General features: G+C 41.2%; 1 protein-coding gene across 1 annotated transcript in view; it reads left to right on the plus strand.

Annotated features, from left to right (window-relative positions):
- Positions 1-16,161, plus strand: part of LOC117505999 (calcium-dependent secretion activator 2-like) — a gene marked incomplete at its 5' end in the record, with an annotated part of 155,959 nt that extends 139,798 nt beyond the window's left edge. The window contains 2 exons of the mRNA XM_034165543.1: positions 14,405-14,509; positions 15,956-16,161. Of these exons, the coding sequence (XP_034021434.1) occupies positions 14,405-14,509; positions 15,956-16,129 (279 nt within the window). The remainder of the gene's footprint in view (positions 1-14,404; positions 14,510-15,955) is intronic.
- Positions 16,162-21,345: the final 5,184 nt, after the last annotated feature.

The raw sequence follows: 21,345 nt of genomic DNA on the forward strand, positions 1-21,345 counted from the left end.
CTGTTGTCTCTGTGTCTCTGTCTGTGTCTCTGTATGTTTCTCTGTATGTGTCTGTCTCTGTATGTTTCTCTGTATGTGTGTCTCTGTATGTGCCTGTGTCTCTGTATGTTTCTCTGTATGCGTCTGTGTCTCTGTATGTTTCTCTGTATGTGTCTGTGTCTCTGTATGTGTCTGTTTGTCTGTATGTGTCTGTGTCTCTGTATGTGTCTGTGTCTCTGTAGGTGTCTGTGTCTCTGTAGGTGTCTGTTTGTCTGTATGTGTCTGTGTCTCTGTAGGTGTCTGTGTCTCTATATGTGTCTGTCTGTAGGTGTCTGTGTCTCTGTGTGTGTCTCTGTGTGTGTCTGTGTCTCTGTAGGTGTCTGTGTCTCTGTAGGTGTTTGTGTCTCTGTATGTATCTGTGTCTCTGTATGTGTCTGTGTCTCTGTAGGTGTTTGTGTCTCTGTGTGTGTCTGTGTCTCTGTGTGTGTCTGTCTCTCTGTGTGTGTCTGTGTCTCTGTAGGTGTCTGTGTCTCTGTATGTGTCTGTATCTCTGTGTGTGTCTGTGTCTCTGTGTGTGTCTGTGTCTCTGTAGGTGTTTGTGTCTCTGTATGTGTCTGTGTGTCTGTGTCTCTGTAGGTGTCTGTGTCTCTATATGTGTCTGTGTCTCTGTATGTGTCTGTGTCTCTGTCTCTGTATGTGTCTGTGTCTCTATATGAGTCTGTGTCTCTGTATGTGTCTGTGTCTCTATATGTGTCTGTGTCTCTGTATGTGTCTGTGTCTCTGTATGTGTCTGTGTCTCTGTATTGTCTGTGTCTCTATATGTGTCTGTGTCTCTGTATGTGTCTGTGTCTCTATATGTGTCTGTGTCTCTGCATGTGTCTGTGTCTCTGTATGTGTTTGTGTCTCTGCATGTGTTTGTGTCTCTGTATGTGTCTGTGTCTCTGTATGTGTTTGTGTCTCTGTATGTGTCTGTGTCTCTGTATGTGTTTGTGTCTCTGTATGTGTCTGTATCTCTGTATGTGTCCGTGTCTCTGTCTTTATCTCTTTCTGTGTCTCTGTCTGTGTCTCAGTATGTGTCTATGTCTCCATATGTTTCTCTGTATGTCTCTGTGTCTCTGTATGTTTCTCTTTATGTGTCTGTCTCTGTATGTTTCTCTCTCTGTATGTGTCTGTGTCTCTGTATGTTTCTCTGTATGTGCCTGTGTCTCTGTATGTTTCTCTGTATGTGTCTGTGTCTTTGTATGTGCCTGTGTCTCTGTATGTTTCTCTGTATGTGCCTGTGTCTCTGTATGTTTCTCTGTATGTGTCTGTGTCTTTGTATGTGCCTGTGTCTCTGTATGTTTCTCTGTATGTGTCTGTATGCGTCTGTTTGTCTTTATGTGTCTGTGTCTCTGTAGGTGTCTGTGTCTCTATATTTGTCTGTGTCTCTGTATGTGTCTGTTTGTCTGTATGTGTCTGTGTCTCTGTATGTGTCTGTGTCTCTATATGTGTCTGTGTCTCTGTATGTGTCTGTTTGTCTGTATGTGTCTGTGTGTCTGTATGTGTCTGTCTGTATGTGTCTGTGTCTCTGTAGGTGTCTGTGTCTCTATATGTGTCTGTGTCTCTGTATGTGTCTGTGTGTCTGTATGTGTCTGTGTCTCTGTGTGTGTCTCTGTGTGTGTCTGTGTCTCTGTAGGTGTCTGTGTCTCTGTAGGTGTTTGTGTCTCTGTATGTGTCTGTGTCTCTGTATGTGTCTGTGTCTCTGTAGGTGTTTGTGTCTCTGTGTGTGTCTGTGTCTCTGTATGTGTCTGTCTCTCTGTAGGTGTCTGTCTCTCTGTAGGTGTCTGTGTCTCTATATGTGTCTGTGTCTCTGTAGGTGTCTGTGTCTCTGTATGTGTCTGTGTCTCTGTGTGTCTGTGTCTCTGTATGTGTCTGTGTCTCTGTGTGTGTCTGTGTCTCTGTAGGTGTCTGTGTCTCTGTATGTGTCTGTGTCTCTGTAGGTGTCTGTGTCTCTGTAGGTGTCTGTGTCTCTATATGTGTCTGTGTCTCTGTATGTGTCTGTGTCTCTTTCTCTGTGTCTGTGTCTCTGTAGGTGTTTGTGTCTCTGTATGTGTCTGTGTCACTACATGTGTTTGTGTCTCTGTATGTGTCTGTGTCACTACATGTGTTTGTGTCTCTATATGTGTCTGTGTCTCTGTATGTGTCTGTGTCTCTGTATGTGTCTGTGTCTCTATATGTGTCTGTGTCTCTGTATGTGTCTGTGTCTCTGTCTCTGTGTCTCTGTAGGTGTCTGTGTCTCTATATGTGTCTGTGTCTCTGTATGTGTCTGTGTCTCTATATGTGTCTGTGTCTCTGTATGTGTCTGTGTCTCTGTGTCTCTGTAGGTGTCTGTGTCTCTATATGTGTCTGTGTCTCTGTATGTGTCTGTGTCTCTGTATGTGTCTGTCTCTGCATGTGTTTGTGTCTCTGTATGTGTCTGTGTCTCTGTATGTGTCTGTGTCTCTGCATGTGTCTGTGTCTCTGCATGTGTTTGTGTCTCTGCATGTGTCTGTGTCTCTGTATGTGTCTGTGTCTCTATATGTGTCTGTGTCTCTGTATGTGTCTGTGTCTCTGTGTGTGTCTGTGTCACTACATGTGTTTGTGTCTCTGTATGTGTCTGTGTCTCTGTGTCTCTATATGTGTCTGTGTCTCTGTGTGTGTCTGTGTCTCTGTGTGTGTCTGTGTCTCTGTATGTGTCTGTGTCACTACATGTGTTTGTGTCTCTGTATGTGTCTGTGTCTCTATATGTGTCTGTGTCTCTGTATGTGTCTGTGTCTCTGTGTGTGTCTGTGTCTCTGTGTGTGTCTGTGTCTCTGTATGTGTCTGTGTCACTACATGTGTTTGTGTCTCTATATTTGTCTGTGTCTCTGTATGTGTCTGTTTGTCTGTATGTGTCTGTGTCTCTGTATGTGTCTGTGTCTCTATATGTGTCTGTGTCTCTGTATGTGTCTGTTTGTCTGTATGTGTCTGTGTGTCTGTATGTGTCTGTCTGTATGTGTCTGTGTCTCTGTAGGTGTCTGTGTCTCTATATGTGTCTGTGTCTCTGTATGTGTCTGTGTGTCTGTATGTGTCTGTGTCTCTGTGTGTGTCTCTGTGTGTGTCTGTGTCTCTGTAGGTGTCTGTGTCTCTGTAGGTGTTTGTGTCTCTGTATGTGTCTGTGTCTCTGTATGTGTCTGTGTCTCTGTAGGTGTTTGTGTCTCTGTGTGTGTCTGTGTCTCTGTATGTGTCTGTCTCTCTGTAGGTGTCTGTCTCTCTGTAGGTGTCTGTGTCTCTATATGTGTCTGTGTCTCTGTAGGTGTCTGTGTCTCTGTATGTGTCTGTATCTCTGTGTGTCTGTGTCTCTGTATGTGTCTGTGTCTCTGTGTGTGTCTGTGTCTCTGTAGGTGTCTGTGTCTCTGTATGTGTCTGTGTCTCTGTAGGTGTCTGTGTCTCTGTAGGTGTCTGTGTCTCTATATGTGTCTGTGTCTCTGTATGTGTCTGTGTCTCTTTCTCTGTGTCTGTGTCTCTGTAGGTGTTTGTGTCTCTGTATGTGTCTGTGTCACTACATGTGTTTGTGTCTCTGTATGTGTCTGTGTCACTACATGTGTTTGTGTCTCTATATGTGTCTGTGTCTCTGTATGTGTCTGTGTCTCTATATGTGTCTGTGTCTCTGTATGTGTCTGTGTCTCTGTGTCTCTGTATGTGTCTGTGTCTCTATATGTGTCTGTGTCTCTGTATGTGTCTGTGTCTCTGTGTCTCTGTAGGTGTCTGTGTCTCTATATGTGTCTGTGTCTCTGTATGTGTCTGTGTCTCTGTATGTGTCTGTCTCTGCATGTGTTTGTGTCTCTGTATGTGTCTGTGTCTCTGTATGTGTCTGTGTCTCTGCATGTGTCTGTGTCTCTGCATGTGTTTGTGTCACTACATGTGTTTGTGTCTCTGTATGTGTCTGTGTCACTACATGTGTTTGTGTCTCTATATGTGTCTGTGTCTCTGTATGTGTCTGTGTCTCTATATGTGTCTGTGTCTCTGTATGTGTCTGTGTCTCTGTCTCTGTGTCTCTGTAGGTGTCTGTGTCTCTATATGTGTCTGTGTCTCTGTATGTGTCTGTGTCTCTGTATGTCTCTGTGTCTCTGTAGGTGTCTGTGTTCTATGTGTCTCTGTATGTGTCTGTGTCTCTATATGTGTCTGTGTCTCTGTAGGTGTCTGTGTCTCTATATGTGTCTGTGTCTCTGTATGTGTCTGTGTCTCTGTATGTGTCTGTCTCTGCATGTGTTTGTGTCTCTGTATGTGTCTGTGTCTCTGTATGTGTCTGTGTCTCTGCATGTGTCTGTGTCTCTGCATGTGTTTGTGTCTCTGCATGTGTCTGTGTCTCTGTATGTGTCTGTGTCTCTATATGTGTCTGTGTCTCTGTATGTGTCTGTGTCTCTATATGTGTCTGTGTCTCTGTATGTGTCTGTGTCTCTGTGTGTGTCTGTGTCACTACATGTGTTTGTGTCTCTGTATGTGTCTGTGTCTCTGTATGTGTCTGTGTCTCTATATGTGTCTGTGTCTCTGTATGTGTCTGTGTCTCTGTGTGTGTCTGTGTCTCTGTGTGTGTCTGTGTCACTACATGTGTTTGTGTCTCTGTATATGTCTGTGTCTCTGTGTGTGTCTGTGTCTCTGTGTGTGTCTGTGTCACTACATGTGTTTGTGTCTCTGTATATGTCTGTGTCTCTGTGTGTGTCTGTGTCACTACATGTGTTTGTGTCTCTGTATGTGTCTGTGTCTCTGTATGTGTCTGTGTCTCTATATGTGTCTGTGTCTCTGTATGTGTCTGTGTCTCTGTGTGTGTCTGTGTCTCTGTGTGTGTCTGTGTCACTACATGTGTCTGTGTCTCTGTATGTGTCTGTGTCTCTGTGTCACTACATGTGTTTGTGTCTCTGTATGTGTCTGTGTCACTACATGTGTTTGTGTCTCTGTATGTGTCTGTGTCACTACATGTGTTTGTGTCTCTATATGTGTCTGTGTCTCTGTATGTGTCTGTGTCTCTATATGTGTCTGTGTCTCTGTATGTGTCTGTGTCTCTGTCTCTGTGTCTCTGTAGGTGTCTGTGTCTCTATATGTGTCTGTGTCTCTGTATGTGTCTGTGTCTCTATATGTGTCTCTGTATGTGTCTGTGTCTCTATATGTGTCTGTGTCTCTGTATGTGTCTGTGTCTTTATATGTGTCTGTCTCTGCATGTGTTTGTGTCTCTGCATGTGTCTGTGTCTCTGTATGTGTCTGTGTCTCTGTATGTGTCTGTGTCTCTGCATGTGTCTGTGTCTCTGCATGTGTCTGTGTCTCTGCATGTGTTTGTGTCTCTGTATGTGTCTGTGTCTCTGTATGTGTCTGTGTCTCTGTATGTGTTTGTGTCTCTGTATGTGTCTGTGTGTCTGTCTCTCGAGAACCTGTGCAGCTTCTGTCTGCTGCTCCGTCCTGTCCGTGAAGTGGACCAGAGGACAAAATGGATCTAATCCCAACTCACATCTCATGTACCTTCTGGAAAACTGAAGCTGAAATTTTACATCTTCTTAAGAAATCAAACCTCTGACTTGTCTAAACAAAAACTGGCTGTAAAAGTGATGATTTACTATAAATTCATCAGAGGGAGTCAATAACTGTGTCCAGCATACATTTAATATCAGGATTGTTTTGTTTCACTTTATGAAACCATTTTGATTTGTTCTTGTTGCCAAAGAAATTTGGACATTAAAAAATTGTTTTCATAAAACAATTTTATTTATTTATTTTGGGGGTGGGGGGGCGTTTATTTCTGCCTGTGTATTAAAATGTAATATATGGGGTACCAACAATTTTGTCCGTGTGTGTGTGTGCGTGTGCATGTGTGTGTCTCGTTGGCAGTGAAGCCTCGTGGTTCTGATCGTCAGTCAAAACGCGGCGTCTGAGGTTAAACCTGAGACTTCTTCGGCGTTCAGATCAAAGAGCTGTGATCATCTTCAGACATGAGACACACCTTTTGTGCACGTTTGCGACGGAGACAAAAACTCCTTCAAATCCAGATCAGGAGGAGTAGTGATCAGAGCGCACACCTCCATCAGTGCCCGTGCTCTGCCCCGCCCCTTTTCTCTGACTCCTTCCTGAAATGTGAACATTTTAGTTCTTGAATCACTTTTCAGGACTTCAACAAGAAATGAATGAGAGAAAAAATAATTGTGAGACATCTGAAGCAGAAGAGCAGTCCGAGCGTGCAGGCCAGCTGCCATGTGGAACTGATCTGGATCCACAACCTGATCTGCAGCTCTGTCACGCTGCGCGTACAGTCGACAGGTTCCACCCTCTTCCTGGAATTGTTTGTAATGTTTCTTCTCACAAGACATAAAAAAAATTTCTGTCTTTGATACTGTTCACCGAGCTTTGATCCTGATTCCTGGTCTTTGACACTACCTCATCCTGCCAAAAAAGAGACAACTCCTTGAAGATCCAGACCAGATTTTAATTTCTTCTTCCTCTTCTGGACGAACTGTAAAGTTTCACAGTGAATTAATGATGTCTTTTTCTGCAGCAACAACAGAAAGAAGAAAACAACACTGAAACTAGACCGGAACTCGTTAGACCAAGAACCTGGGCAGATCCGCAAAAACTGTTTTTTTTTTTCTCATCCTGATTAAAACATTTCACTGAACTTTAAAGACACTTGTGATAAAATTCAGTTTTTTTCATTTTAGCAGCTTCATTAAAATCAATTGTGTTGGTTTGAAAATTAATTGAAATTTTTTTTTAAACAAAAGCACAAAAGATTTTTTTTTTAAATCAAACTCAAACCTGAGCCTTTAAAATAAAAGAACATTTTAATTGAAATATTTTATCAGAACAAAAATTGTCAAAAATGATGAGATTAAATAGAACTGTTATCATTTTAATTTAATCTTTGGTTATCTCATGATTCATTTTCAGATGAACAAGAATCCAAATTTTAAATTAAGATACATTTTTCTGTTTGTTGAAAGAAGAAAATGTCAGGGTTTTTTTTCAACATTTTAAAGAAATTTGGCTTTAATCATTTAAGGAAGTTTTTTTTAAATCTGAGGAACGATGTTTAATTTTTTTGTGCATTTGTCTGATTGCTGTGACACCATCACCTTTTTTCTATTTAAATCATCCATCTGACATTACCCACAATGCCGTGCACCCCCACCCACATAATGCCTCCATCAGTTTTCACTCTTGTCCTCTAATTGGCTCAATTAAGGAGCATCTTCATGCCTGATTTCTGCGCCACCAGGCGTCCGTCGGGCCGCTGATTAGTGACTGAGTGAGGAAGCACAGAAACATCTGCCGTCTGCGGCGAGCTGATTAACGCTCAGCTCGCCACCACCAGGCGTTAGAGATGAATCAGAATCCAACTGGAGATCCAGCTGGAACCAGAACCCTGTCTCCAGCCTGTCTCATTAGTTACCAGGAACCAGCTTTAATCTGCAGTTGGTCAAATATTCACACGTTCACATTCACTCAGGGATCTGTTTTCAGTTTGTCGTGGTTACGCTTTTGTCTGTTCACACCGTCTGTGTACTTTATTACACGCACTTGCAGGAAAGGACAGAAATGCTCACCCTGGGACGACGTCAGAAGACGTTTGGTGAGTGTCAGGTTCTGACAGGTGGTGGCGCTGTGGCGTGGCAGCGTGAAGAGAAAAGTTTAATTTGACTTTCTGAGTTTGGGTTATAAATGCTAAAATCCTCCACAAACGCGTGTAAAGGATTCTCGCCACCATTTGTTTAACCGGTAGCAAACGAGTGAAGGTCCGGGTTCTTGGCTCATAGAACCGTCACTGAAGTGGACTCTGTGCGGTTGACGGATCCTAAAAGTCCAATGTTTGTGCCAGTTCAGTTCAAGTTACAGTCCTCAACATCGCAAGTTACAGTCCATCATAGAGGGCGCCGAATAAACGCATTCACCATCGGAAGAACAACCACCGGAGTCATGCGCTTCAGTGCAGCCCAACTCAGATATGGTGTCCACAATGACACTCTTGATCACATTCCTTCCACATTTGGTGGTGGTGGTGTCGCGATCAGCCACATTGTTGCCATACTCTGCCACATTGTTGCCATGCTCTGCCGTGTTGTTGCCATGCTCTGCTGCATTGTTGCCATGCCATGCTTTGCTCCATTGCCATGCTCTGCCGCGTTGTTGCCATGCTCTGCCGTGTTGTTGCCATGCTCTGGTGCATTGTTGCCATGCTCTGCCGCGTTGTTGTCATACTCTGGTGCATTGTTGCCATGCTCTACCGCGTTGTTACCATGCTCTACCGCATTGTTGCCATGCTCTACCGCGTTGTTGCCATGCTCTACCGCGTTGTTGCCATGCTCTGCCGCGTTGTCGCCATGCTCTGCTGCATTGTTGCCATGCTCTGCCGCGTTGTCGCCATGCTCTGCTGTGTTGTTGCCATGCTCTGCTGCATTGTTGCCATGCTCTGCTGCATTGTTACCATGCTCTGCTGCATTGTTGCCATGTCATGCTCTGCCGCATTGTTGCCATGCTCTGCTGCATTGTTACTATGCTCTGGTGCATTGTTGCCATGCCATGCTCTGCAGCATTGTTGCCATGCTCTGCCATGTTGTTGCCATGCTCTCGTGCATTGTTGCCATGCTCTGCCGTGTTGTTGCCATGCTCTCGTGCAATGTTGCCATGCTCTGCTGTGTTGTTGCCATGCTCTCGTGCATTGTTGCCATGCTCTGCCGTGTTGTTGCCATGCTCCCGTGCATTGTTGCCATGCTCTGCCGTGTTGTTGCCATGCTCTGGTGCATTGTTGCCTTGCCATGCTCTGCCCCATTGTTGCCATGCTCTGCCGCATTGTTGCCATGCTCTGCTGCATTGTTACTATGCTCTGGTGCATTGTTGCCATGCCATGCTCTGCCATGTTGTTGCCATGCTCTCGTGCATTGTTGCCATGCTCTGCCGTGTTGTTGCCATGCTCTCGTGCATTGTTGCCATGCTCTGCCGCGTTGTCACCATACTCTGGTGCATTGTTGCCATGCTCTACCGCGTTGTTACCATGCTCTACCGCGTTGTTACCATGCTCTACCGCGTTGTTACCATGCTCTACCGCGTTGTTGCCATGCTCTGCCACGTTGTCGCCATGCTCTGCTGCATTGTTGCCATGCTCTGCCGCGTTGTCGCCATGCTCTGCTGCATTGTTGCCATGCTCTGCCGCGTTGTCGCCATGCTCTGCTGCATTGTTGCCATGCTCTGCCGCGTTGTCGCCATGCTCTGCTGCATTGTTGCCATGCTCTGCCGCATTGTCGCCATGCTCTGCTGCATTGTTGCCATGCTCTGCCGCGTTGTCGCCATGCTCTGCTGCATTGCTGCCATGCTGTGCCACGTTGTTGCCATGCTCAGCCATGTTGTTGCCACACTTTGCCCTGATGTTGCTGCACTTGGCCATGGTGTTGCCGCGCTCTGCTATGTTCTTTTTTGAATTTATACATTTATTTTTGTCGCACTTTAAGAACAATCCAAAGAGCATAGAATTCTAAAATTAGTAAAACAAACATACTCAAATAAAAAGTTAAAACTTTATTTCAAACATAAAGTTTAAATTGATGCTAATTATGCTAACTGTACAAAATTTTTTAAAAAGTTGCGAGGTTTTGATTGAAAGCTTTCATTAGAATTTGCAAATGTCATTTGGCAGGAAATTTACTCCATAATTTTGGAGCTGGACGTGATGTTGGTTACATGAGGCGTGACGTAAGGCTCAAAACCACAATCGGTGAAACCTCACACAAGGTGAACATGGGGTCATGTGATCGTTGGCGTTTGAACGCCGAATCGTCTTAAGTGGACCAAGAACTCAAATTCCTGGATCAGTGTCTGTAAACAGACCCCACGAGATGACCCACACTTTGATCTGTGCCGTGCCGATTTTTATTCTCATGGATTTCTGATGGTTGATATATAATCAAGCAGCAGCTAACGAGATACAAACACACACAGAAAACTATGAACCTGGTTCCAGGTTGGATTTCTGAGCCGACCATCCTGTCCAACTCTGACTTTACTTCAGACCAGCTGATTGTATTTGACCCCACTGACCTTGAGCCAAATAAATGTCGTCTGGCTGACCTTGCCAGGGTCTGTGTGTGTCTGGGGGTGGGGCGCCCCTGCACGGGGTCCCTTTATTCAGAGAGTAGCATCAACTCAGAACATGGCGCCATTTTGGTTCCAACTGCACTGAACGACTAATTGAACCTTTAATGTTTTCAACATTTTTTTAAAATCATTTAACCACAAACAGAAACACATCCAGGTACAGGTGCTATCAAAATAAATATAAAAATAGTTAAGCTATCAAATTTACATAAATTTACCATTCATGATGATTTATTTGATTAATTTAAAGCCTGATTTATGCAGCTGCAGCTCTGTAACTCCGTGTCATACAGTGACGTGTGTGACAGTTTTAAAGTTCTCCATCTCTGGATTTTGCTTTATTCTAGACTAATTTGACCTTCAACAAGCTTTTCTTTCTACAATCATCACCTCCAAATCAAAGGTAAGCTGAACAATTTCATCTTTTTCTGACTTTGTGCTGTAAATATGCAGACTTTTCTGATCCATTTATCAGCGTGCACACTGAAAAAACTATTATAATATGAAAGAGTGAAAGCAGAAAAGTGTCAAATCACAGCCTTTTGTGTCTGAATTAACAGGTGCACGTCAGGCTGTGGCACGTTGTCTGAGTCTGAGCACACTGTGAAAAAATAAATGGTCAGACTTTTAATCACATAAATGACTCCGGTCCCACATTTGAGGGGTTGCTACAGTATATAAAATCCATTATATACAATGTTTATTACATGGAAAACCTTACAAAAACCTTGGGACTTTTTTTGTTCAGTGATTGCAAATATCTGGTTTATGCGATAAAATGGACTGCATTTATATACCGCTTTTCCATCTGCATCAGACACTCAAAGCGCTTTACAATAATGCCTCACATTAACCCCGATGTGAGGCTGCTGCCATACAAAGCACTCACTACTAGGGATGGGTATTGATAAGATTTTATCGATATCGATGCCATTATCGATTCTGCTTATCGATCCGATTCCTTATCGATTCCCTTATCGATACCTCATGAATTTTGTACTAAAAGTAGGCTTTACAGGTTTTCTATGTATTTCATTGAGTCTTAAAGTAAATAAATATGAAATTGGTCACTGTATCCTTGATCTCTGGACATAAATAAAAATAAACAAAAAGTTGTTTCCGACTGGATTCTATCGTTTTGACTTGACTTGTCAGAGAGCCGCGCAGCGTTTGGAGCTGTGTGAACAGAACGGAGGATGATTCTCGTTTCTTTCTCACAACAAGACAGGAGTCCCAGTTAGTAACTTTAATCCGCACAAACGTGACTCACAATTGACATATTCAGGGATGAAAGTGGTGAAAAACATAAAAAGCTGAAACCCAAAATTACTCCCCAACACCACCTGCACGAAAATGTTTCAATTCTAGAAGCTCTGAAATGCAATCTGGGACTATTCCAGACAATAAACTGCAGTGAGTGCAGCATCTATTTAGTGAAGGGAAAAAAACCCACAACTTTCCTTATGCAAATTCATTCCAGTAGTATTCTGCTCTTACTAGGATGCAGCAGTTTTCTAGTTTGGCAGATAGTTCTGGAGGAAATCACTGAAGAAATTAACACATTGAAAATATGGTTTGACCGAAACAAACTGTCATTAAACTTAAATAAAACAGGGATAAAATGGAGGAGTAAGAGTCACTAGGTGTTCACAGGAAACATTTATTTCTGTATGTATTTATTTATTTATTTATGTATGTTCATTGTTAGTTGCTTTTATATTTTCTGTTGTGTTTCTATTCAGGTTCTTTTTGTCTCTTTCTCTAAAATTGTATATAATAATTATTAGATTATTAATATATAAACAAAAATTTAAGAAATATTACAATTTGAAAACAAATGCACCCGAACGTGATGACAGCTGCAACTGCTTAATGCTAACTTTTAACATTGAAAATGCCATAGACATGCTAACATGTTAGCATCGCTCCCCTTTTTAAGTTATAAAATACATCTATCAACTGTTTCAGAAGACCATAACAGGTCGGTTTAACATAGAAAGGTAAATAATACTCACAGACGTATACTCTTTGGGGTTTTAGCGGGGGAAATTAAGCGAAAGAAAGAAAGAATAAATGAATCAATAGATCGAAGCATTGCTTCAATCTGCGAACCACTGCTTCAGTTGGTTCAAGGTTCAAAGCAAAGCCGCGCTGCAGAAAAGTTGATTAAGGCCCCGCTGCAGGGTCTGTAATCAATGTAGAGAAATGATCATTTTCCTGACAAACACCCGCCAAAACAACGGCCACTTTGAAGGACCGATAACAGAATCGTTAAGCACAAAGCTTATTGATGTCGGTGGATTGAATAATTTCTTAACGATACCTGAAAGGAACCGGTTCTCGATACCCAACCCTACTCACTACACACCAGGAGCAACTAGGGGATTAAGGATCCTTAGGGTCCTTAGTTATTTTCCGGTCAGGCTGGGATTTAAACTGAGGATCCTCTGTTCTCAAGCCCAACACTTAACCACTAGACCATCACCTCCCCAAATAACCTACGATGACGGTTTAGGTGAGTTTTACTGAAGATGGGACTGAACAATAAATTTACCTCAAAACTTTGATGATGAAGTCACTTCCATCCCACACGCTGACTTTATTTTCCAGAATGTTTCTTCTGTTCAGATCTGAAGGGAATCTGTACATCTTGAAGCCCTTGTTGTGTCTATTTGTGCCTCCAAATGCACAACAACCTGGCATTTTCAGCAAACAAATAAATAAAAAAGCTGGATTTACATGCAGACAGATTAACAGTGACCACTATTTTGAACCCAAGATGGCACCATGAGCCACGTGACCGATTTTATTTATTCATTTATTTATTTATTTACAGCTCGTCATGTAACTACTCTAAATGAAGGGACTCTAACCCTGCAGGGCGTCTCTGGGGTTGACTGTCATCCAGACTTCAATCTTAGTGGAAATCATCCACAGGAAGTGGGAGTGGTCAGAGAACAAAGAAACAAAGGAATGTTGCTCAAATTACAATAAAATTCAAATTGTTTAGGTTTGATTAAATTCTTACTGTGTAAGAAAACTGAATCTAATTAATGCTGTTTAGGCTCCGCCTTATTCTACTTATTTGAGTTAATTTATTTGTCTGAATTTTTATGGTGTGTGTGTTTTGTTAAAATGTATAATTAAAAAGTTTTATTTAAAAAGTTGCTGATGGACGTGTGATATTTGTGTTAATGAGGTGAAAATGTTTTACTGACGTCTGGACTAAAAACATTTTACCTTAAAAAAAAAAATCAACAACAACAAAAAAAAAACTGTCATGGTTTTAATTACGAACAGGCGCCGTGAAGGAGGTCAAAGTTCATTCTCACATGAGATGAAGTTTAAAAAAATCTTTGTGCTATTTTTTTTTTTCTTTAATTGGATGTAATTACACACCTTGCATAGAATCTGTAGCGCCTCCTGCAGACTAGATGAATATTACAGCAGTTTGACTTGAACATTTTGTTGTAATCGTGGACTTTACAGAATAGGAAAGTTGTTTGTATGTTGTTTGTTAAGTTGTTTGCTGTTTTTCTTTTGTATGTTGATATTTTTAGTTATTTATGTTTGTTGTTTTTGATGTTTTTATTTTGTTGTTTCTCTTATGTATGTTGACATTGTTTTGTTTTTGTGTTTTATAGTTTTGGTTTTGTGTTCATGTTGTTTAGTTTTTTGTGTTTTTGATATTGTTTTATATATTGTTGTTTTTTTATGGTTTTTATGTTATTTTATGAAGGTTAATGGATTCTTATGTTTGTTTGTCGTTTGTTTTTATGTTTCTTGGTGTTTGTTGTTTTTCAAAGGGGTTTTATGCTGTTTTTATGTTTGTTATTTTGTTTGTTTGTTCTTTTGTTTTTAAAGGGTTTTTATTTTTTGTGTTTATTTGTTGTCTGTGTTGTTTTTTGTTTCTTGTCTTTTTGTTGTTGTTTTTTAAAGGGTTTTTATGTTAGTTTTTATGTTTATGTTGTTGGGGTTTTTTTTTTTTTTTTTTGCTTTTGCATGTTAACATTTGTTGTTTGTAATGGATTTATATTCTGTGTTTTATTTTTGTTTTTGATGTTTGTTTACATTGTTGTTTTTTGTTTCTTGGTGGTTTTGATTTGTTTTTAAAGGGTTTTAGTCTTTTTTATTGTTGTTGATATTGTTTTTATGTTCGTTGTCTTGTCATCGGTTGTTTATGTTGTGTTTTTGTTTCTTGGTGGTTTTTTAATGTTGTTTTTTGTTTCTTGGTGGTTTTTTTAATGTTTGTTTCTTGGTGGGTTTTTTGATGTTTTGTTGTTGTTGTTTGTTGCAGCAATGGTACATGGGTATGATGAAGGCGGTCTGTGTTTGGCTGACGGACCGACTGGACCTGCAGCTCCACGTGTTCCAGCTAAAAACACTCATCAAGATTGTCAAGGTAACGAACAACGTCACAACCACAACTCCGTTTTATCAGACTGACAGCTGGAATTTTCTTAATTATCTGAAGTCACCAAAAGGTTCATATTCACTTTGTCTATTTTTGCGCTTGATTATTTAACCACAACAACTTCAGAAAAAGTTCATAAAGAAAGCACGTTTTTCCAGAAGTTTTTTCCTGCTGGGGTCAAAGTTGATGTAGTGTCGTTGCGTAATCATCGTATTTCTGACAGAATGATTCTCTTGAACAAATTAAGCATGACAAGAACACAAAAACCAGAGTGCATTGTTCAGTCATGAGCTCGGGGTCGTTACAATTTATGGCTTTTTGTTTTGTTTGTTTTCATTTTTAGCTTTGCATGAATCGTAACGTGATCTTTTTGCTTTTTCAGGGCGTCTTTTGCGCAGAACCGTCAGGATTAGTACCAGAACTGTGACCGTTACCGGATCAGATCACAGAAACGCTGCCATTATTGTTTACAGATCAATCAAAACAGTGACATCATCAGTAATCGGCTGCATTAAGATTCTGTAATTTCTCCCGGTTCTTTATGTAATTTACTGCCCCTTTCCAAGAACCAAACCATTATATTCCTCATTTGGATTTATAAAAGGCCACAATGAAAACCAGACTGGGACCCTCACAGACAGTGTCCATCGTGTGAAATTGGTCATACAACACTTTTTATACCATGTGGATGTCACAGTGGGTGTGGTTTAGTCTCAATTTCTAATGTTACTCGCTCTCACCAACAGGGGGAGCTCTCCCTGTGTCTGACACTTGCACGTGCTGTTGAAAGTGAAACTTCACTCTTACTTTTAAACTTTAAACCAGGTCTCAGAAACTTTCAAACAGATAACACAAACACTTGATAACTAACATAAAATAAGGACTTAGCACAGATATTATCTAACAATTCAAACACTCGAATAACCAGATAAACGTTCATCCTCGTTCTGTGTGGCACAGCGGTTTATAACGTATGCTACGCTAACTAAGCTAATCCTCTGGTCACACTTTGGCTCCAAATTTTGACACCAGATTTCAAACGGGTGCAGACTGAAAAGTCTGTGTTTTCTTTGAGACAAATGAACAAAATGAGCCGATGAAATGATTTTCACTTAAACTGCAGCGCTGAGCCATTTTTGTGACGGATTAGCATGTTTGCTGATGGAATGAAATATCTTAAAATGTGACTCTCTGCCGAGACAAAAATCACACCTCGTTTCCACGTCCTTGAATGCAGCAGCTTCTAACTGCTCAGCTGTCGGCTTTTTTGTCCTTTCAGCGTCTCCTCGCAGACGAGGAATCATAAAAAAAACAAAAAAAAAACGCATCAAATAAAAGCCGGCGCTCGTCCTTGAGCCTCCTCCTGCTTTTGTTCCAACTGCTGCCTCCTGATGTTCTTCTTCTTCTTTCTTTCTTCTTCTTTTGCCACCACAGAAAACCTACCGTGACTTCCGGCTGCAGGGCGTCCTGGACGGGACCCTGAACAACAAGAGCTACGAGACCGTCTTCAACCACCTGATGATGGAAGAGGCCACGGTGGCTGTGAAGGCCGGCGGCGGCGGCCTGCAGGGCATCAGCATGAGGGACAGCGATGAGGATGACGCCTGAGTGCCAGCACGCGCTGGACGCGGCCCGTCCACTGACGTGGATGAGTGTTTTAATCTCAGAGTGACAGGAAGCCATCTGCCACACCCCTGATTACAAAACAAACCCATCAACACTTTTGCAGCTGAGAACATTTTCCTGTAGAAATGTAAACATTGTGACGCTGTCTCACAGGTCATCCTCAAGAAGTGTGTGAATGAAGGAGGTGGGTGAGGGAAGCCACCAAGACACCCGTGACACCTGTGCAGTGGATACAAGCTACAGTGGCTTTGATTGGAGAGACGTCCATCTGTTGTTTCTTCAGTCACAGCTCGCAGTGCCATTGCCTGTTTTATCTGTAACTTCCTGTGTGTCACTTTACAGCAAAGCTGCCAAACCGCCATCATCCAAACACATTTAGACCGACAACAAACCGTGTGACCAATGCTACAAACAGTCGCAGTGTTTCTATGTGTGGGCACATGCAGGACAAGAAACGCATCATCAGCGTGACACAGAGACACGCCCACTGACTGTCACATGGTCCTGACAGGGAGATACGGCCCCGCCCTCCTCGTCCACAAGCAGCTGTAGTCTGATTGATGTCACATTTGTTTGTTTGATAGCAGCAGTCGTCATCCAGTTTACTAAAATCACATCCAGAGTCTTTTGTCTTAGTAAATTGAGCTCAGACTCGCTATCTGGTGGATTTCTGTGCTAGCTAGCCTAGCCTGTCACTCCACTAGCTCCCCATCTTTAACTAATTAGTATTTAGCTTTTTCAAACATTAGCTCGTTTCAAACATTTAATAATTAATATGTTATGCTGGTTTACATTCTTCAGTTAAAATTAATAAGTTGACCAGTAGCTGTTAACTTATTAACTAGTTTATCAGCATGCTTTCTTGTTACCTTTTTTCCTGTTGCCACAATAAGCCCGCTAGCTTTGGAAGTTAGCATGTAGCTAACTCAAGCTGGAGAGTGTTTGTGATCCAATGGTGTTTTTTTATGCATTCATCTGATGTCAAGCTGCTAACATTTAGTGATTCATTTATTTCGTCACTTTGGATGTTTGCACAAATGATTAGCTTCTGAGCGACTCACACCGCATCACCACACTTTCAGAGGTGCAAGTTTTTTTCCCACCTGAGGTGGTTTCTGTTGCAGTCGTGATGTTTTGACTTGGCGGCGCTGCGCGCACAGACGCGTGCGCTCTTGTTCTGCACGACAGCAGTCTCCTGGTATTCATGTAAACAGGTGAAGCTTCTAATCGTTAGTGTTAGAAAATGTCGAGCCGTCGAATGATGTCATCAAACGTTGATCAAAGCGTCGCGCCAACAAAGGCAAAGTTAGGTGTTTGTTTTTGACATGTTGTTAATAAAGTTTAGATCTTTGTCAAAACTTATTTGTTATTTATGAGTGTTGTATTAAAAGTTTTTAAAAGTGTTTCCAGTTTTATTTCAAAAAAATAAAATGTACTTTTCACTGGATTAAAAAAAAATTAAAAACAGACATTTAAAAAAGTCACATTTTGATGTTTTAAAACAAAATAAATATTTGCATCATCTAAATGAAGTAAAGATTTATGGAAGGTGGTCTACACTCAACTTCCTGGGTGTGAACCCAAACTGTTCCAGGCGTTGACCAGCAAGTAGCTGCAACTGAAGCCTGTTTAGAACAATCCTTGGAAACACAAAGAGCAGAGTGAGACCCCAGTACTGGTTACAGTCTATATGATTACTCCTTCCTTTCTTCCCGTCCTTTTATTTGGTCTTTTTTATATACAGAGTCGTCAATTTAACGTTCTCCATTATGCTGATGATCTGCCGATGTTCATGTCTGTTCATGAGGCTTCTTTCACAAAGTACTCACTGGTCTTCATGGTGTCCACAATGAAACGTTACAGATAAAATAAAATGAAAATATAACAAAACCACAAACAGAAAAAGATCAAATAAAAACACTAAGAAACTTAACCTAGAAAAACAGTGAAACATTCAAAAACAGTGTGAACATCTCCAGTGTCCACACCTGGATCACAACCCACTTGTCGTAACAATGTTTTATATTTTTTAAATAAATAAAAAATCTGCTTCTCGTCTTTCTGATGACTGTAGGCGCTGCAGGAACTGTTAGCGCCACCAACAGAACAACGTATGAACTCATGACAAGAACCTCCAAGTCATTCTTCACTCAAATGTGGTGTTTTTTTTGTTTGTTTTTTTTTTACTTTTTTTAACCAGGTTAGTTCCATTGACAATTATAAAGTCTCCAGTCCACCTGGAGCACCCGGAGGAAACCCACACAAACACGGGGAGAACATGCAAACTCCACACAGAAAGACCACAGGTGGGGATCAAACCCATGACCTTCTTGCTGGAAGGTAACAGTGCTAACTACAAATCCGCAGTGTTGCCCATGTTATAGCGGGTTGTGTTTTAGACAGTGGGGGAAACACCCCCCATCCCCACCAGCTAAAATAAAAAAACTGAAAAATCCAGATGTTCATCCATGCAGAATTGAACATTCGTGTCCAAGAAATTATCAACAGATTTTCAAAGCAAAAAAAAAAAAAAAACAGGTGATTGAACTTTGAGATCTAAATGTAATTTTATTCCATGACTTTTTTGTGTGTGTTCATTGATCCATGGTCATATTGATGGTACACATATTAATATTAATATTTCTTTTGACTGACAGCTGAACTGAAGCTTCACATTCATTGTTGAAAAATACTAAATAAAATAATGTTTCTGACTTTTTAAATTGTTCATGTTTGATATAAATGTAGGGCAGCACGCTGGATTAGCGGTTAACACTGTTGCTTCAAAGTAAGAAGGTCATGGGTTCGATTCCCACCTGTGGCCTTTCTGTGTGGAGTTTGCATGTTCTCCCCATGTTTGTGTGGGTTTCCTCTGGGTGCTCCAGCTTCCTCCCACATCCAAAGACATGCAGCTTAGATGAACCAGAAACTTTAATTGTCCGTAGGTGTGAATGTGTTTGTTTGTCTGTATGTGACCCTGTGACAGACAGGCGTCCTGTCCAGGGTGAACCTGCCTCATGCCCTGTGACTGCTTGGATAGGCTCCACCCCCATGACCCTTATTTGGAGTAAGCGGATGAAGGTGAGTGATAATAAGCCTGTTAACTTTGCTCTTTACCAGCTACAGAAACAAGAAATATCACATTGTATATTACTGTCTCCTACAGAATAATGAAACATTTGGTTTACAATAAAAATAAACATTTGACTTTGCAAATGTGACTTTCTCATATTATTCATGGTGGAAAGAGTTGCTTACTGCTAGTACTGCAGGCTTACTTGTAGTTCCTAGGGTTTGTAAGAGTAGAATGGGAGGCAGAGCCTTCAGCTTTCAGGCTCCTCTCCTGTGGAACCAGCTCCCAATTCAGATCAGGGAGACAGACACCCTCTCTACTTTTAAGATTAGGCTTAAAACTTTCCTTTTTGCTAAAGCTTATAGTTAGGGCTGGATCAGGTGACCCTGAACCATCCCTTAGTTATGCTGCTATAGACTTAGACTGCTGGGGGGTTCCCATGATGCACTGTTTCTTTCTCTTTTTGCTCTGTATGCACCACTCTGCATTTAATCATTAGTGATCGATCTCTGCTCCCCTCCACAGCATGTCTTTTTCCTGGTTCTCTCCCTCAGCCCCAACCAGTCCCAGCAGAAGACTGCCCCTCCCTGAGCCTGGTTCTGCTGGAGGTTTCTTCCTGTTAAAAGGGAGTTTTTCCTTCCCACTGTAGCCAAGTGCTTGCTCACAGGGGGTCGTTTTGACCGTTGGGGTTTTACATAATTATTGTATGGCCTTGCCTTACAATATAAAGCGCCTTGGGGCAACTGTTTGTTGTGATTTGGCGCTATATAAAAAATTGATTGATTGATTGATTGATAGTACTTTTTTTTTCTTCCAATATCGGTGACAACATTAAGCTCGTCACATCAGTCTGAACAGAGCAACATGTGCAGACCCCCCCAACCAGTACAGTCTAATCAATGTGATCACACCCAGAGAAGAGGTTCCTTTAACTCCCCTGATTTATTGATCTGTCATCTATTAACAAGTTGAATACTGTGGAGATGGTTTCAGTCATTCCTGCTATCAGAAACAATGGAACTGGTTATACAATATTTCACACAAATTTATTCATTTGCAGCTCAACATTATTTTTTTTTCATAGCTCCTCTAAAGTATAGGAGGTAGAAAACAACCATATGCATTTGTCAGCATCTTTAACCACTGATGGTAAATCATTTATATGAAAATAAAAAAGGAACCCAAGCACCTTCCCTGTGGGACACCACAGGTAATGTGTCTCTGATTGTTAAACTCAAGATTTGCTGCCGTGAAAAACTGAATGTCATCTAATTTTCTACTCTTGAACTCAGAGAAAACTGTATACATGTCCTGAACATTATGATGAATTCACTGTGTCACTGTGTGTGTAACAGTAACACAGTGAAAGATTTAAAACCTCAATGTAGTTTTTAGATACAGTGCTGACCTTTGACCTGCACATCCAGGATGTACAATATATATAGAAAATAGCCAAGCAGCCTGTGTGTGGGTGTGGTTCCGATCACAGAGAAAGGGGGGGGGGGGGGGGGTGCTGTCAATTGCCGTCTGTATGTTTATGTATCAAGGGTCAAGGATAAACAATGAAAATGGAAAGGTGATAGGACATATTTTTGGAGAAATGAGCAATTTTAGCTCACCAGTAAACAATGTACGTTGTGCTGCAATGCACCATGGGAGTTCAGGGTTTGGGGGTTTTAAATGTTATTGTGGTTCATGATAGTTTAACAGTGTTGTTAGTGTTATTGATTTATTGTGTTTTTGTAGTTTAATTGGTTTAGTTAGTTTAAGTGTCATGTTGTCATTACCATGAGTGAGAAGTGTATTGCATTTGATGTCTTACACCACCGTCTCTGTTTGTGTCTAAAATTAGAAGCACCTGCTTGTAATAGAATGTGGAATAGACAAAAAGCTCTGTGTGTGTTTGTAAAACATCGATCACGGACAAACTCTGGAGAGCTTGAACGGTGCCAAAATGGAACATTGATAGAACAAATATTTTTGGAGAAATTATGGATATTATGGAACAACAGTAAACAACAGATGTTGCTAAATACATTCTGGACTAATATGCCTGTCTAGCAGGGGGCATTAAATCATCTATGTATTTAAAGCATGAGTCTGTGTGTGATTTTATTTAGTAAGT

This window comes from Thalassophryne amazonica, unplaced genomic scaffold (assembly GCF_902500255.1).
Source record: "Thalassophryne amazonica unplaced genomic scaffold, fThaAma1.1, whole genome shotgun sequence".
NCBI classification, from domain to species: Eukaryota; Metazoa; Chordata; class Actinopteri; order Batrachoidiformes; family Batrachoididae; genus Thalassophryne; species Thalassophryne amazonica.